At 57.4% G+C, this 16,224-nt stretch overlaps 1 protein-coding gene across 1 annotated transcript; it reads right to left on the bottom strand.

The window, feature by feature from the left end:
• Positions 1-4,065: 4,065 nt before the first annotated feature.
• LOC119105278 (tyrosine-protein kinase Src42A) lies at positions 4,066-15,515 on the bottom strand. The gene is made up of 7 exons (XM_037228744.1): positions 14,782-15,515; positions 12,851-13,136; positions 12,371-12,539; positions 11,602-11,763; positions 6,736-6,946; positions 5,280-5,404; positions 4,066-4,275 (listed from the first exon to the last, which is right to left on the bottom strand). Exons 1-7 carry the CDS (start codon positions 15,213-15,215, stop codon positions 4,067-4,069), a joined length of 1,596 nt encoding a protein of 531 aa, XP_037084639.1. The 5' UTR covers positions 15,216-15,515; the 3' UTR covers position 4,066.
• Positions 15,516-16,224: the final 709 nt, after the last annotated feature.

Genomic DNA, 16,224 nt, shown 5'->3' with positions numbered 1-16,224 from the left:
ACGTGCGAGCCCTCCCAGTGTCCCGCCGCTGTTGACGATGTGAATAGATCTTTATGCGGCTCGTGATGTTATTACTGGGACGTGCGGCGAGAGGCGCTGGAAGGCGGATGACGTCAGCGAGTTTGTGTTCCAACGTAGGGCAACGAACTCAAAGGATTTGGGCGAAGCGGCATTCGCCGAAAGGCATTGTGAGTTGGGGGTTTGGACGCTTCAAGCTGTGCACGTGATCAGGGTCGTTTAACCAGTACCTCATGGCACAATGAAGGTCGATAATTGTGAAAATCAGAGCCCTTAACTCGCAACACCGTAAACAAGAATTTCAAGGCTTTTCTTGCTGACTTAAAGTTCACTGGAGGTGGTCTGCTAGTGCTTGCCGAGCGACTGAGGCCCTTCGCAAGGCTACCGTGGCCGGGCGTCCCGCAGGACGCGTCCTCCCCATCTATACCACGCCGCCTGGTCCAGTGGCTCAAGGGAAGGACAGACCTGTCCTGGAGCCTGGGCTGCACATGGAAAGGAGTTATATTTTAATGGAATGAACGCGCAACCGACTTGAAACGCCTAGCGAGTCAGAGTCGGAATACAGCCTCGTTCGTGCATTGACATCGGGAAGGAGTTGCCAATGCGTGAGCCTGATCATGATCATCACGAACGTCATGCATTGATCGGAATCGATGATTACCATCACGAGCATCGTGTATTGATCGGAATCATGGATGTGCCAAACGCCAGAGCGACCATTTAGGCAGATACAGTCTGCCAGCGGCGCACTGTTTAGTGGAACAACCGTGACATCTCCGTCGCCTTAAACCCAACTCAAGGCCCGTGATGGCCGTTATGCAACCCGTAAAACGGGTTAGTGACAGAGTCTTGCCTGCATCTCATGGAGTCAAGCCTCGAGTCGGACCGGAGTCAGAGTCGACCCGGGACTGTCCACGCCGCTCTCAACTGGAAGATGACTCAGCTCGGCATGCTGTCCACCGGGGATTTCGTGCGGAAGAGCGCAGCGGTCTGTCCGGGTCTGAACTCGACGGTAAAAACAAAGGTAGCCGGACCAGGGCTCAGCTTTTTCGAGCAGGAGCTCACACCTGCGTAAAGTGACATGATAACTGTCGTGCACATTTGAGGTGGTGTGTCACTCCAGTCTCTGACGGCAGCGCACTGCTGGGCGCGTCAGTCCAGTCTCTGACGGCAGCGCACTGCTGGGCACGTCACTCCAGTCTTTGGCGGCAGCGCACTGCTGGGCGCGTCAGTCCAGTCTCTGACGGCAGCGCACTGCTGGGCACGTCACTCCAGTCTTTGGCGGCAGCGCACTGCTGGGCGCGTCAGTCCAGTCTCTGACGGCAGCGCACTGCTGGGCACGTCACTCCAGTCTCTGGCGGCAGCGCACTGCTGGGCACGTCACTCCAGTCTCTGACGGCAGCGCACTGCTGGGCACGTCACTCCAGTCTCTGACGGCAGCGCACTGATGGGCACGTCACTCCAGTCTCTGACGGCAGCGCACTGCTGGGCACGTCACTCCAGTCTCTGGCGGCAGCGCACTGCTGGGCACGTCACTCCAGTCTCTGACGGCAGCGCACTGCTGGGCACGTCACTCCAGTCTCTGACGGCAGCGCACTGCTGGGCGCGTCACTCCAGTCTCTGACGGCAGCGCACTGCTGGGCGCGTCACTTCAGTCGTGAGCCGCCTCTTGCCGCCGTGGAGCCACGGACGACAGACTGAGCAGAGCAGAGCAGAGCAGAGCAGAGCAGATCAGATCTTAGCCAGAGCCAGCCACTTCCACATGTCCGACACGGGATGGTTTTTCAGAGCTGACCCGTGCAATAAGCTAAATATTTTTTTTTACACGGCAGCCATGCTTGGCTGAGGCGAAAACAAAGTAGGAAGCTGAGGCAACTAAGTAGGTTACATGGGTCAGTGTTGGGAGGCCAGGACACCACTGGTGAGTGGCGGTTAAAGGATACATTTCCATAGTTGTCAAAATACAAACCTAATCACAGCGAATTCATCCCGTGCCGTCTTACCATTACAGATTTAGGAAGTGAACAAAACAGTCGCGTTAGTCTGCTGAAGTCCTCAAAGGCAAACGTCGCTGTAACCATTTGCCAACAGGATGCCTGGTTGGACGCTGAAAGCCGTGCACCAGTTCGTCCCCTGGGCTCTCGCCCAGTCTGGTTACCCGGGAAGCATCTGACCACCGCCGTGCTTCAAATCCCAGCTCAACAGTGGCACAATGAAGTGCAATGATCAAGGCCACTGTACAGTTAGACCAGGCCGGCCCAGCACCTGGGCTTGCCCAAGCCGAATAGTCGTGCCGCACCGGACCGCAGAAGGGACCACTCGCAAACCCCCCTCCCCGAGCGAGAGGGGGGGGGGGGGGCGGACGTCCTCCGAGGTGCCGAGGGATGTTGGCGCCCAGACGGCGCCAGCTGGTGTCTGCACCGGCGAACGCACCACCACGCGCGACGTCGGCGCTTGGGCGGCGCGCGCCGTGCGAGCGCTTCGTGTTATTTTGCCGCACCACTCGGTACTCTGCGCCCGATGGCACGCGTCGGGACGCGCCAGACCGGATCACCAGAAACAACACCGCTGCACATGGTGCTGATTTATTAGGCTAATGCTAAAATAACGTAGAGGACAGGACAGCATAAAGGGCGTTTAATCGGCTGCAGGCAGAGTGCGGGGGCGCGACTCCGATCCCGGCGATCACTGTGTGCTTGACGCATCGAAGACAGAGAATACTGAAATCCACGTTGCAGCTAAAAATACACTCACACCGATCATGCTCCATCACAAACATGAAATCGCTGTCGCACCTTATTGGTAATGGTACACCTGGTCGTGCAATGCAGAGCGTGGGCCCCAATGGTCAGGCGGCCTCACGAGAGCAAGCGAATAAAGCACTGAAGCGAGGGCCTGCCCGGGCCCGGCCGCCCGAGCGCGCCGCGCCGACACGGGTGGCTGACGCCGCTCGTCCGGCGCGGCCGACGGGCGCCGGCCGGTCCCGGGCTCCTGGCTACAAATAAACGGGGCGCGTGGTGCGCCCTCGGCGGCCGAGTCCACCGACGGCAACTGAATACACTAGATCTCCGGGGTCTCCTGATTCGCGACGCTGACCGGCGCTGCCGACCACATCACTGGAAATCGGCGTAAAAAGGATACGAAACGAGACATATCTACATAAAATACCTAATCCACCTGCCTGGCTTCCGGCGACCCAATCATCTATAAAGGGCAATGTACAAAAATAGCCTTGAATAGCGGAATCAAGAGGCGCGGTGTCCGGCTCGGCCGCTCCGGCCCGACCGTCTCGTCAGAGCGAACAATCGCAGCACCTAAACGTAACCCCGGGCGGGCAGCGAGCCGTCGGCGTTTGATTCGGTGACCTGGCGTGACCGGAACACGACGGTGCCGGGGTCAGGTCACCGGGCTCTCCCCCATACATACACGTCTGAACATGGGGGTCGGGAAGGCCATCTCAGACACGGGACCACTGAGGATCGTCCACGCGCGCAATGCAGCTAGCTCTCCCCCCCCCCCCTCCCCCTCCTCTACTCCCTCTCTTCCACCCTGGCTGATCGGACCAGCAGCCCAATAAAGACCCCCACTGCGCCCAAGAACACGGAGCCAAGCCTGAGAACGTAGCTCACCCTCTCTCTCTCTCTCTCTCACACCACATGCACACTGAGAACGTAGTCGATTCTTCTCTCAAACCAAAACCACACCAATAGCGGAGCCTCACACCTCCTCCCCGATCCAACCGTACCAAGGACTGGGCGGGCCTCTCTCCCGCTCGCATCAACACTCATCACGGGATGAAGCACCTGTGGCGGGGCGACCGGAGCCGACCCGGCCTGGGAAGGACGCTCGGGCCGCGGCCGCGAGCCCACTATGGTCTCGTGAGCGGGCGACACGTCCGGACCCGCTCCGGAGCTCGGCGGCGGCGGCTGCGACGGCTGGCGACGGCGGCGGCGGCGACAGCGGCAGCGGCGGCGCGCTGCCGGCCGCGGCAGTTGCTGGCAAGGGGCGAACATGACTGGGTCGCAGCAGCGGCCAGACGAGGGCCCGCCTAGAAGCCGGCCGCCTCCTTATACTCGGTGGAGTCCTGCGAGAAGAAGTCCTCCAGCTGCCACTGCAGCGTGTCGAAGGTGGGCCGCTTCATCGGGTCCTTGTTCCAGCAGAGCAGCATGATGTCGTACAGCTGCGGCGGGCAGCTGGGTGGCGCCGGCATGCGGTAGCCGTGCTCCACCTGATGCAGCACCTCGGCGTTCGTCATGCCTGCAACGGCACCGACGGCGGACGGTCAGCTGCGGATCAGCCACGGGCCGCCCGGTCCCCCACAGAGCCAGCCGTCAGCCGGGCTGGCCGGAGGTCACGCACAGGGCCGGTCAGCGACGTCGCAGACGGCGGCCGGCCGTCACGAGCTGTGCCAAGCCGACAGGCAGCGGGCAGCATGCCCGACATTGAGGACCGAGCGCGCCCGGTTCCGGAGAGATCGTCACAACAGCAAGTTAAGGACGGTGACACGCGCTACCCTAGGCAGTTTAATGCGACGGACTGGACCGGGACGAAACGGAATCCTGCCGGCCGAAAGTAGGCCGAGGTTTGCGTGCGCAGCTCGACCCGGGCTTCGTGCATCACCAGTTCGCTCGCGCATGCCGGCTGTCACTCGCCTCACAAAACAACCTGGGCCCATATGCTCGCGACATTAACACCTTAAATGCGCGACACACGTCAACTGGCGGCCAGCTCGGGTGCTGAGGCCTCGGCAGTGTCAGGTGGTGTCGCTGTGGGGTGACCGCCGCCGCCGCCAGCGGGGCCGATCCAGGCCGTCCGCCAGTCCGCTCTCGCCGGTCGAGAGACGGCCGGCGGACCGTCGGTGCTGCCCCCAGGAGGTGCGCCGGCATCCACAACCAAACACAGCCCGCCACCGAGCATACCGGTACTAAGTGCAAAAACCTTCCCATACACTGCGGGGTAAGCACGTCTACCAAGAAGGAGCTCAGCGGACAACAGTAAAAACACAAACAGACGAGTCCACCACATAACAAACAGGACCCGGCAGTTGACCAACGCATCAGCAGCGAGCGCCGACGTCCGACTACTTAACAGTACCGCATAACACCACGTGGTGTGAGAGTCCTCACCCGGCAGCTGTAACAGCTCTCGCCAGCTACGCCTCAGCCGTGCTAACAACCCCACAAAGCACACCAGCCCGCGCATGGAACACAGAGCGGGCCGCCTGAGCCCCGACCACCGCCGCCGGCTGTTACGCTACTCGCCTGGGTAGGGAATGCGTCCGTAGGTGATGAGCTCCGTCAACAGGATGCCGAACGACCAGACGTCCGACTTGATGGAGAACTTGCTGTAATTGGCCGCCTCCGGCGCCGTCCACTTGATCGGGAATCTGCTCACGGAACAGAGAGCAGCCGTCAGAAGTTCGGCCATCGGATGTCCCGGTGACCCCGTGACCCTGGTGCACGACGTCAGTGCCCTTGGCCCACATTGCGCCACCTGTGGCACAGCTGCGGGGCTGCACAGCTCCGATAGCAAAGAGAGTACGCACATCACACCCCAGCGGCGTAACAGCCGTCGACAGACGCGCGGTGCGGTCAAGTCAGTCCCAGCCGGAGCTAACTGGACGCGCCGTCCGCCGCTGTTTCGAGTCACCGGCCAGAGATGGCAGGACAGGAGCACCGTATCCCTTGCAAGCCGAATCCGGACGATGACGATCAGTTTATCAGCCCCACACGCCGCCAGGAAGGGGGGGGGGGGGGCAGCTGTAGCCCTGTAGCAGCTGTAGTCATCACAGCCCCACACGGATCGGTTTTACGGGACAGAAGGTCACTGGGCCGCGCCATCGAGCCTCAGCGCCAGGCGCAACTTCCCCGTCACCCACCTCCGTCACCTCTGAGGCATCTTGGCAACACTTCCAACAAAGATGCAGTAACGATCTGGCTCGGATAAGACGTCCGACCCCACCCCCACCCCGCTGGCCTGGTGTGCTTCCAGCCGGCCCTGTCAGGACCGGGACTGCGCTGACTTAACCTCCCTCGATCTAACCTGACCCAGCGCCGCCCTCCCCCCCCCCCCCCCCCCGGCTCACCTCTGCGGCGTCACCGGCCTGCCATGATCCTGTCCCACACTGGCCTCACGCACAGCTGCCTCCCTCGTCACCACCACGCCCTCACCCGCCGCTGCTCCCCCTTATCACCGCCCCGCCCTGACCCACTGCTGCCCTCCCCATCACCGCCCCACCCTCTCCCATCGCTGCCCCCCCCCCCCCCTCGTCAACGTCCCGCCCTGATTCACCACTGCCCTCCCTCGTCACCGCCCCGCCCTCACCCACCGCTGCCCCTCCCCTCGTCACTGCCACGCCTTCTCCCACCGCTGCCCTCCCCATCACCGCCCCACCTTGACCCATCGCTGCCCTTCCTCATCACCCCCAAGCGCTCACTCACCGCTGCCCTCCCACGTCATCGCCCCGCCCCGACCCAGCGCTGCCCTCCCTCGTCATCACCCAGCCCTAACCCACTGCTGCCCTCCCTCGTCACCGCCCCGCCCTGACCCATCGCACCCCTCCTTCGTCACGGCCCCGCGCTCACTCACCGCTGCCGCCCACCCTCGTCATCACCCAGCCCTAACCCACTGCTGCCCTCCCTCGTCACCGCCCCGCCCTGCCCCATCGCACCCCTCCTTCGTCACGGCCCCGCCCTGGCCCGCCACCACCACACTGACCTGGCTCCGACGCGCGCCTCGTATTCGTTCTCCTTGATAAGCCGCGCGAGACCGAAATCAGCGATCTTGACGATGCTGTTCTCGCCGACCAGCACGTTGCGCGCGGCCAGGTCGCGGTGGATGTAGTTCTGACTCTCCAGGTAGGCCATGCCGGCCGCGATCTGGGCCGCCATGTCAATCAGCTGGTTCAGCTTCAGCGCCTTGCCGCGGACTGCCGGACAAGGCGGGGCTCAGTGGGGGCAGGTTTTAACGGAGATGGGGGCCCAAAGCAGGCGGCACTCAACGACAGCAAGTTTCAGTGGGCGAGGAGGAAGGGGTGTTTGGGTCTCGGCGAATGTGGGTCTCAGCGGAGGCGCGTCCCAGCGAAGGAGCACCTCAGGGGGAAGGTCTCAGCGGGGCAAGGTCTCAACGGCGCAAGTTCTCAGCGGAGGAGGGTCTTAGCGGGGGAAGGTCTCAGCGGACGAAGGTCTCAGCGGGGGAATGTCTCAGAGGGGGAGATCTCAGCGAATGAACGCCTCAGCGGGGAAAGATCTCAGCGGAGAAGGCCTCCGCGGGGGAGGACCTCGGCGGGGAAGATATCAGCGTGGGAAGATCTCATATCAGGCGGGAGGTCTCTCAGGAGATATCAGGGGGAAGGTCTCAGCGCGCCCGGGGCTCAGCGGAGGACGTGCGACGCCGGCAGCCGGGTCACGCGGTTGCCAGACAGCGCCACAGCGTATGTGGGGCGCTGTGTTACTAGGGCGGTGCGGGGACAGTGAGTGCACAGTTACACAGGTATATGGGGTCAGCATATGGGGTGGCATGTCGGCAGATAAAGCCACGCCGAATAACGGTTGCACCGAGGTTGACCTGGTGACCGAGTCACACGTTGAAATAAACTGAGCCATTGGCTGAGAGCACGCAATACGGACGCCCAATACAACACGCGCTGCTGGAAGCCACACCGGTACACCGACCGGTCCATCACCAGCCTCCCTCGTCCTGCAAGGGGGGCGGGGCGGGCGGCGGGAGGGGGGGGGGGGGGGCGCATGCATATAGACATCCATGTGGTAGAGTTTAACGAGGAGTTTCCATTGTCATTTTCCGCGACACTCACGCCTGCTTAGTTGTTGTGATCTGAGTGGGACCCTGAGGTCCTCACGTAGAGCGGAAGTGAACAAACTCCCGTTGGGCGAGGGTAAACAAAGCTAGCCCCTGTCCGAAGACTATCGGCAGCGGGGATCAACATAGCTTACCCTTGTCTCGAGGCACTCTCATGGCGAGGGTTACCATAGCCCTTGTCTCGAGGCAATCTCGCTGGCGAGGGTTAACATAGCCCTTGTCTCGAGGCACTCTCATGGCGAGGGTTAACATAGCCCTTGTCTCGAGGCAATCTCGCTGGCGAGGGTTAACATAGCCCTTGTCTCGAGGCACTCTCATGGCGAGGGTTAACATAGCCCTTGTCTCGAGGCAATCTCGCTGGCGAGGGTTAACATAGCCCCTGTCTCGAGGCACTCTCATGGCGAGGGTTAACATAGCCCTTGTCTCGAGGCAATCTCGCTGGCGGGCGGCATCTGATAAGCCGGCGCCGGTTCTACGTCCCTACGGTGCCAATCCCGCCCGAGCACATCTACCAGACAGTATGGCTGCCAGCACAGGCCGCGGCTCGCTTTTTCAGTGATCGATAAGTGATGATTCACTAGGCGCCCACGGCGGCGGCGGCGGCGGCGGCGGCGGCGGCGGCGGCACGGGTGTCCCGATAGAGACCAGCGCCGGCGGCGGGGTATCGGCTGGCGGCGGCGGCTGCTACCCGGAACAGAGCGACCGCCGCGGCAACGCCCCGGGGTCACCCCCCGCCACCTCAGGCCCGAGCAAGATCAAATCCAAACACGGCCATAACAATCCATTTGAGACTAGTGGAGTGTCGTAGACGTTACTGGCAAGCGCGCGTGTGTATCACGCACACACGCGTGTATCAAGTGTGTATCACGCACTGACTTAGTGCCGGATATCGGAGTATTACAAACTATGTGAGCTAGTATTGACCAGCGTGGCACTAAATACAACACATCACAACCAACAGCTGCCAGGCTGGATATCTCACAAAGCCAGCTCCGTCATATCGGGCACGGCAGACCACCAGGACGCGCAGCCCGACCCCGAGCGTAGTGCGGCGCGGTGCGCATCCCTGCACGGGGTCTGCTCCAACCGCGGGACCATGCCGGCACCCTCCACCTGCGGCACCGCGACTAGCGACCGCTCGCACCGGCACAGCCTACACCAAACGCAGCACCCGAGCCAAACTTCCAGAGACGCACTCTGAGCCCGGCCTCTTCCGGACAGAGCGCCGCCGGCAGCAGCGGGACTTCCGACCGGCAGCAGCCAGCCCTGGCAGGTGCCGCTGGCTGGACTCGCCCTCAGCCCGGCCCCCTCCGGACGGAGCGCCACCAGCAGCAGCGAGACTCCCCTCCCGGCAGCAGCGGGACTTCCCGATCGGCAGCAGCCAGTCCTGGCTGGGGTCTCTGGCCGGACGCTGGCGGGACCTGATCAGCTGACTGCCGACAAACCATGTGGCGCTCCGACGGAAGCCGGCTGCAGCAATCTCCACCCGGAGCGGACGGCCGCCGCCACAGTCTCCGTCCGAGGCGAACGGGGGCCCGTATCGGCGGGCGTGACGCGGACGGACAACCCGCGCATGCGGCGGAGACGGAGCGGAGACGGAGCAGAGACGGAGCGGAGAGGAAGTGGTGATAAAGCGGAGACCAGACGGGGATAGAGCGGATACGGAGCGGCGATAGAGCAGAGACAGGGTGACGACAGAGCGGTGAGGAAGCCGTGATAAGGCGGAGACGAGGTGGCGACGGAGCGGGGCCGGAGCGGTGATAGAGCGAAGACGGAGCCGGACGACCAGCGTGGCTCGGGCCGGACGGCTCGAGACCCGAGGACTGTGCATGCGTATGTGCGTGCGCGCCTGTGTGCCTAACACTGATACATGCGAGATGACATCGATACGGTCAAGCATCAGCAGAAAAGGTGCGCCATGGTCCGGTGGTCTTGGCGCCATCCCAGACCGCATACATCGCTGCCACGTGCAGAGCATGTCGGGACGCTTCAACCTCTGCTCGGTCCGGACGCTTCAACCTCTGCTCTGTCTGGAAGCTTCAACATCTGCTCGGTCGGGAAGCTTCAACCTCTGCTCGGTCGGGACGCTTCAGCCTCTGCTCGGTCAGGACGCTTCAACCTCTGTTCTGTCCGGAAGCTTCAACATCTGCTCGGTCGGGACGCTTCAACCTCTGCTCTGTCCAGAAGCTTCAACCTCTGTTCGGTCGAGACGCTTCAACCTCTGCTCTGTCCGGAAGCTTCAACCTCTGCTCGGTCGAGACGCTTCAACACGTCTTCTGTTGAGTCGCCTCAACCTCTCCTCTGTCCGGAAGTTTCAACCTCTGCTCGGTCGAGACGCCTCATCGTTGTTGGCTTTACCGCTGCAGAGTGCACGAATGGCGCCAAGCATCGGCATATCCCACATAGGTGACCGCTTGTGGTCACGCTAGTCGTGAACGACCGACGGCCCGGTTAGCAAGTTCGTCACGTGCAAGCCAGTCCTGATCAGTGACGAGGCGCACGAGCGTGCGTCTGTGGCCTACTGCGGGCGCATAGGATCACCCTCAAGACAAATACGCAACGAACAAATACTCGAATGGCGGTGATGGTAAGAGTTTTAAAGCGCGCCAAGTGCTGTGACCATTTTGTGGGGCACATAGACTACACAACACATTTATGTGACTTGTATAAAACACGTAAACCACGAAACCCTGCGCTGATAAAACTGCATGTTGAAATCACGGAGTGGCGTAGGCTCAGTGGCCACGTGGTCACATTTTCACACCACCCCGTTGCGCACAACACTCCCGTCAGCACTCACACCTTGTGCGCACTCACTCATCTCAGGGCCCATCCGTCCCTGTGAAGACCCGCCATCTGAACCGTCCCTCGACAAGACAGTGCCGCACGTCTTGCTGCCCCCCCCCCCCCCCCGCCCACTCAAGTATACCGACCTTAAAACCAGCCTTCACCAATGCCGACACTATCCACATGAAAGCGAATCCACACCGATAAAAAAGATGAGCAAAACGTGGACAAAGGGCGACGGTGGCTGACGTCACGTACATGACGTGGGACAAGTCGCGAAAATAGATTCTGCGCGTCCGGCAAAGATAGTACGTGACGTCACGTGCATCCTTGTCGTCCGGGTTGCTGTGAATACTTCCCACGCCTTACACGATGGCAGGCGTGGAGTCAGGGGGCAACCCTGTCTTCACAACGAAAGAAACCATCTTTCCTCGTTCGCATCGGATAAAGTGAGCCGATTTAGCCGAAAAGCTGACTGCGCGACACGCACCATATTTTTTGTTCAAGAGGAGATGCTGCAAATTTGTATGCATGCAGCTAAAAAACAACGCTTTTTGGGATCGGTACAAGTACTTCAGTCAAGAAGTGCTTCTCAAAAAATATATGATTCAAATCAACAGGCCATTCCCAAACAGCTGTCCGATATTTTGGCCACTCTGCACCAATACTGCGACGAACTTTTAGCCGAAGGCGTGCGGCCGAATGAAAAAAATAATCTGCTCCTTCAATATGTTGAGCGCCTTACAACACATACTATCACGTCGTGAATGCTGATAATCCAGCTACTTTTGTTACTTAAGCTATGGGGACTACATGAATCCGGCAATCGATATGCCCTTAATCCCAAACGACCGTCACCTTTATCGCAATTCGTGCAGCCAACTGGCTCCCAGCCAGTGAGAACACCGTGAGTTCTGGGAGGAAGGAGAGCGCCGTGTGTCCTGGGAGGGGGAGGAGATGCTCGTCGGCGCCACTCACTGCTCTGCAGGTACTCCAGCAGACTGCCGTTCTTCATCAGCTCGGTGATGATGTAGATGGGCTCCTCCAGCGTGCAGACGGCGTACAGCTGGATGAGTTTCGCGTCTCGCAACTTCTTCATGATGGCCGCCTCAGCCAGGAAGTCCCTCGGGTCCATGGTGCCTAGCAAAAGCATGACGCTGGCTGTGAGGACTGGCGATGTATTGACGCTTTAGGGCGCGCCGACTTCAGAGGACGTCTTCCGGCCACCTTTGGACTGCTACACGGGCACACCGGGTCTGGAGTCGTGCGTTCCAATAAGCATGAGGCGGGCCTATCATACGATGCAGTGGCGGAGTCGCACGACACTCACCCAAAGTCACGTTAATAGTTAAAGTAATGTTCAGCTGCAAAACATCCAAGTGGTTCTTAAAAAGCATTACGCTGTATGATTAACTTGCTCAAGCCTCGAGGCTCGGGTTTAAGGGCCATCGAGACTCACGTTTATTTTTACATGAGCTGATAGCAAGCAGTGACCAGAGAAAAAACAGCATTCTCAGCAATGCTACCCACCAACAGCTGGACAGCTTATCTAACGACGTCGTGCATGTGACACAGGGCCAAAGAGGGCTGACAGAGGTGCGGAGAGGCGGCCGCTCTGGGCCGTGACCCCGTCCGGCAGCCACTCATCTGGCTTCAGGGTCTTTATGGTCATGGGGGTGGTGTTGTTCCAGAGGCCCTTCCACACCCACCCCTCTTTAAGCCGTGACCCCGTCCGGCGGCCACTCACCTGGCTTCAGGGTCTTGATGGCCACGGGCGTGGTGTTGTTCCAGAGGCCCTCCCACACCTCGCCGAACTGGCCCTGGCCCAGCTTGCGCACGAACTTGAGCGAAGTGCGGTCGATCTCCCAGTGGTCGCGCGTGTCGTGCGACAGGCCGGCCGTCACTGGCTTCTCGACCTGGACCGGGTCAGCGCAGAGCGACGTCAGAACACAGGCCGGACAGAACGGAGTCAGGACACAAACCGGGCAGAGCGGCATCAGAAAACAGGCCGGACGGAGTGGCCTCAAAACACAAACCGGGCAGAGTGGCGCCAGAACGCACGGCGGACAGGGCAGCGTCAGAACACAGGCCGGGCAGACAGTCAGACCATCGGGCACAGAGCGACAGGAGAACACGATGGTGGAGGCGCAGTCGGAGTATGACAGAGTGTCAGTCGGACTCAGAGCACAGACGGGACAGCGCGGACAGGGCGGGGACACTCTCTCACCTGGATGCAGGGCTTGCGAAGGTTGACGCAGAGTCCATCCGCGTCGCGGCTGTAGTGCTCCACCAGGTCAGGCAGCGTGCGGAAGGTGGTGCGGCGGGCGATGAAGAAGCCGCCCTCGTCCAGCTGTCGGATGCGGTAGTGCTTCACCGTGTCGCCGTCGCGCACCGACAGAGAGTAGTCGTTGCGGCGCGACTCAGAGTCGCGGATGAGGAAGGCGCCATGCTCGTTCTCTGGCAGCAGCAGCTTCTTCTCTGCCTCGATCCGCTTGATCTTGCCATTGTACCATCTGCAGACAGTGGTGATGATGGTAAACATTTGGGGTGATAGGTGGGATAGATGCTTGGATATATGCATGTGGCAAAGAACATTGTATTTTGATATTACGGCCTGCTGCAGAAGTGTGAAAGGTTCAAACAACTGATGGATGAGGCTTAGTTAAGACAACTCCACAGCAGAATTGACAGATGTCTGCACAATGCACAATGGCTGATTTAAGTCTACTAACCACATATATTTATTTGGATACTATCCAAAACATGAGACTTCTCTACTCTCACAGCAGTACCACTCACTGCAGAGGTGTCACTTTGTATGCTTGGGAGGGAGGGGGGGGGGGGGGGAATGTGCCTCCAATGCCCTTCTGAGCCCTCCTTCAATGTATGAGCAAAACATGAAATACTGGACCAACGAAATGCAGCAAGCCTTGTCCCAGCTGCTGGTACACAAGGACCCTAACAACATCATTATCATTATCACATTCACATCAGCTTCAAATGGGATGTCTTTCATCAATAACTTAAGTTCAGAACCAATAAAATACTATGTTATATCAATTTTAGCATAAGGACACAAATTCAGGTGGCCAAAATCTGGGAAGTAATCAAGATTTTGGGGTCAGAGAGGTCACCTTTATTGCTTCAGCACCCCCAAATCAATTTAAGATTGTGACATCCCTCAGTAACAGTAATCATATCATGATGTATTTGCAAGCAGACCATTATGTCTGCATACAAATATGCATGCATGCAGGCAAACACGACCAACAGAAGCAGAAAAACACAGTAAATGGCGCTGTCAGTACAAGCTAGAAATACTGTGTCTTACCTGCAAACATAACACAGAAAAGTTGAGGAATAATCATGAACATGTTAGACACATCTAATCCATGAATGATTTAACCAACAATGAAACTACCCAACATGCAATAGTCAAAAACCAAAACAACAACAATAATTTCAGCCTAGGTGACCTGAAAATAAAGAACTCTGCCTGATGAGCCACCACAGACTCATCTTAAGAAATCTCAACCAAGCTCTCATCTTGGGACCCATTTTTCACTCAAACAGTAGCTTGCAGACACTGAGAAGTTTGATGTAACAAGCTGCTGGACTACTGCAGCACCCACACTTAGGAAGTTCAGGCACGTAACACACATATTTACATTGAACACAATGTACCCATAAACAGCTAACACCAAAATCTCAGGATTCAGGTGAATTCTGACCAAATAGTAAAACATTCAATTTATTAGCCATCTAAGCTAGACCTTCAAATATTCCAGCTTTCAACATCATCAATATATGACTAGCATATACTTAACCCTATCACATAAGTCCTTTCCATGCAATGCACCTTCTATTAACCTTTTGATATAAAGGCATTGATGTTTTATCTGCAGCAGAGCATGCATAATTTTTTCAGTTCCATGACAGGATGAAAGATTGCAACCAAAGTCTTAAATCTCATAGGTTGTGTGCATAAATTCATTCTCAATATGCCTCACTGGGTACAAGACACTAATTATTTCCTTTAATGATGAACCCAGCTGTTACTGGAATAAAAAATACAAATAAAAAATGTTCTGATAAAACTGACCCCCATCCTAAACCCTAAACACCACTTTACAAGTGAAAGAGATACAGAATACTTACGGCTCTGCTTCAATGGACTTCAATTTTGCGACATAGTTAGATGGGATGTAGCCTGCTTGATATGTTGTTCTGCTCTTGGCATACCACCAATCTCCCTGAGTATCATTCAATATTTCCAGATGATCCCCTTTCTTGAAACTCAAATCTTCAGTTGTTCTTGCATCATAGTCATACAAAGCAACAAAAACCTTAGCATTGCTTGCTGTAGCAAGTGTGCTATCTGGTACAGATGGCAATGGTGGCCCATTCAAACGTGATTCTACTAAATACCTCCCACCAGCATCACTTGGTTGTTGTGCTAACTGACTATTTGCTGTTGATTGCTGATTGGGGACATCAAGGGCAGTGTGAAAAGCATGACGATCAGCTGGCGCTGATCCAGAGACCAAGTCTCTCTTCACATCCCTCTTGTCTTTGCTAAAGCAGCTGCCCATCTCCCATTAGTGTCCAGACCATTTAAACACAAATGCACCCACCAGACGGCAACAGCCCCTCTTCGAAGCTAATGATGGGATTAACCACCACCTACAAGCCAGTGGCAGTGGTCCTTGATCAACCAAACTGGGACTTTGGCAGACCGTTCCTGTTCCACAAAGCACCTCTTCTCCCTGCACAGTTCCACCAGCCACTCCCACACCGCGTTCACTCAACGCAGAACTGACACTCGGGCGGAATTTTCTTGCATATCAGAAAATACGATCCCATTGGGTACTTTCACAGAAACACAATTCGCCGCAGTGGTTTCTAAGGATTTGGGGGCTGAGGAAGCGAAGGCGTCTGATCGTAGTAGAATGCTGTCCGTGACGTCAGAAAATTGCATGACAGCCTTCCGGGCCAGGGGCGGTACCAGCGAGTCGTAGTAGAGTTGTTGTGCTTTAATATTTATGACGTCAAGAAGATTTCTTCAGAAGTCTGAGTGGTTTTTTGAAAGAGTTTCTAATTGCTACAACTTCATTAATTCACGAGATATTATTTTAATAAATAAGGTTTTGTTGCGTACCTTAAACACCGATAAGATACGACAACGATACAAATTGATAAGTTTGGTAGTGTATACTACATGACGACGCCTATGTCGGATATCAGTGAAATCTACTACTACGGCTGTGATCAACTCGAGAGGTGAACAACAGCTGGCAGCAAGGCAGTGATCAGGTGTACTAAATTACGAGTGTTTGAAAATACCGTAGCATTCCGCACATATTTGTACCGGGCAGCGCTACAAGATTATCGAAGAGTAACAGATGCGTCTTTCATGGGCTATGTAACGGGTACGGGGTCCTCTGGAAAGCAAATTGGTGTTCTTAGAAACAATAGTTTATCATGCCAAAAGGCCTTGGCAAATGGTACTTATGCAACGCACGTCGACATATATATGGTGGCTGTGTGTGTGTGTGTGTGTGTGTGTGTGTGTGTGTGTGTGTGTGTGTGTGTGTGTGTGTG

This window comes from Pollicipes pollicipes, unplaced genomic scaffold (assembly GCF_011947565.3).
Source record: "Pollicipes pollicipes isolate AB1234 unplaced genomic scaffold, Ppol_2.1 Scaffold_6138;HRSCAF=7277_pilon_pilon_pilon, whole genome shotgun sequence".
In the NCBI taxonomy this organism is placed as follows: Eukaryota; Metazoa; Arthropoda; class Thecostraca; order Pollicipedomorpha; family Pollicipedidae; genus Pollicipes; species Pollicipes pollicipes.
The sequence above is the reverse complement of the archived record's forward strand: the minus strand, read 5'-3'. Positions and strand labels throughout refer to the sequence as shown.

Excerpts from the sequence above, each read along its gene's own strand:
- LOC119105278 (XM_037228744.1), bottom strand. The coding sequence starts at position 15,215 with ATGGGCAGCTGCTTTAGCAAAGACAAGAGGGATGTGAAGAGAGACTTG. Across the intron at positions 13,137-14,781 it reads AAGTCCATTGAAGCAGAGCC|ATGGTACAATGGCAAGATCA; the intron begins GTAAGTATTCTG and ends CACTGTCTGCAG. Across the intron at positions 5,405-6,735 it reads GAGGCGCGCGTCGGAGCCAG|ATTCCCGATCAAGTGGACGG; the intron begins GTCAGTGTGGTG and ends TTCCGTGAGCAG.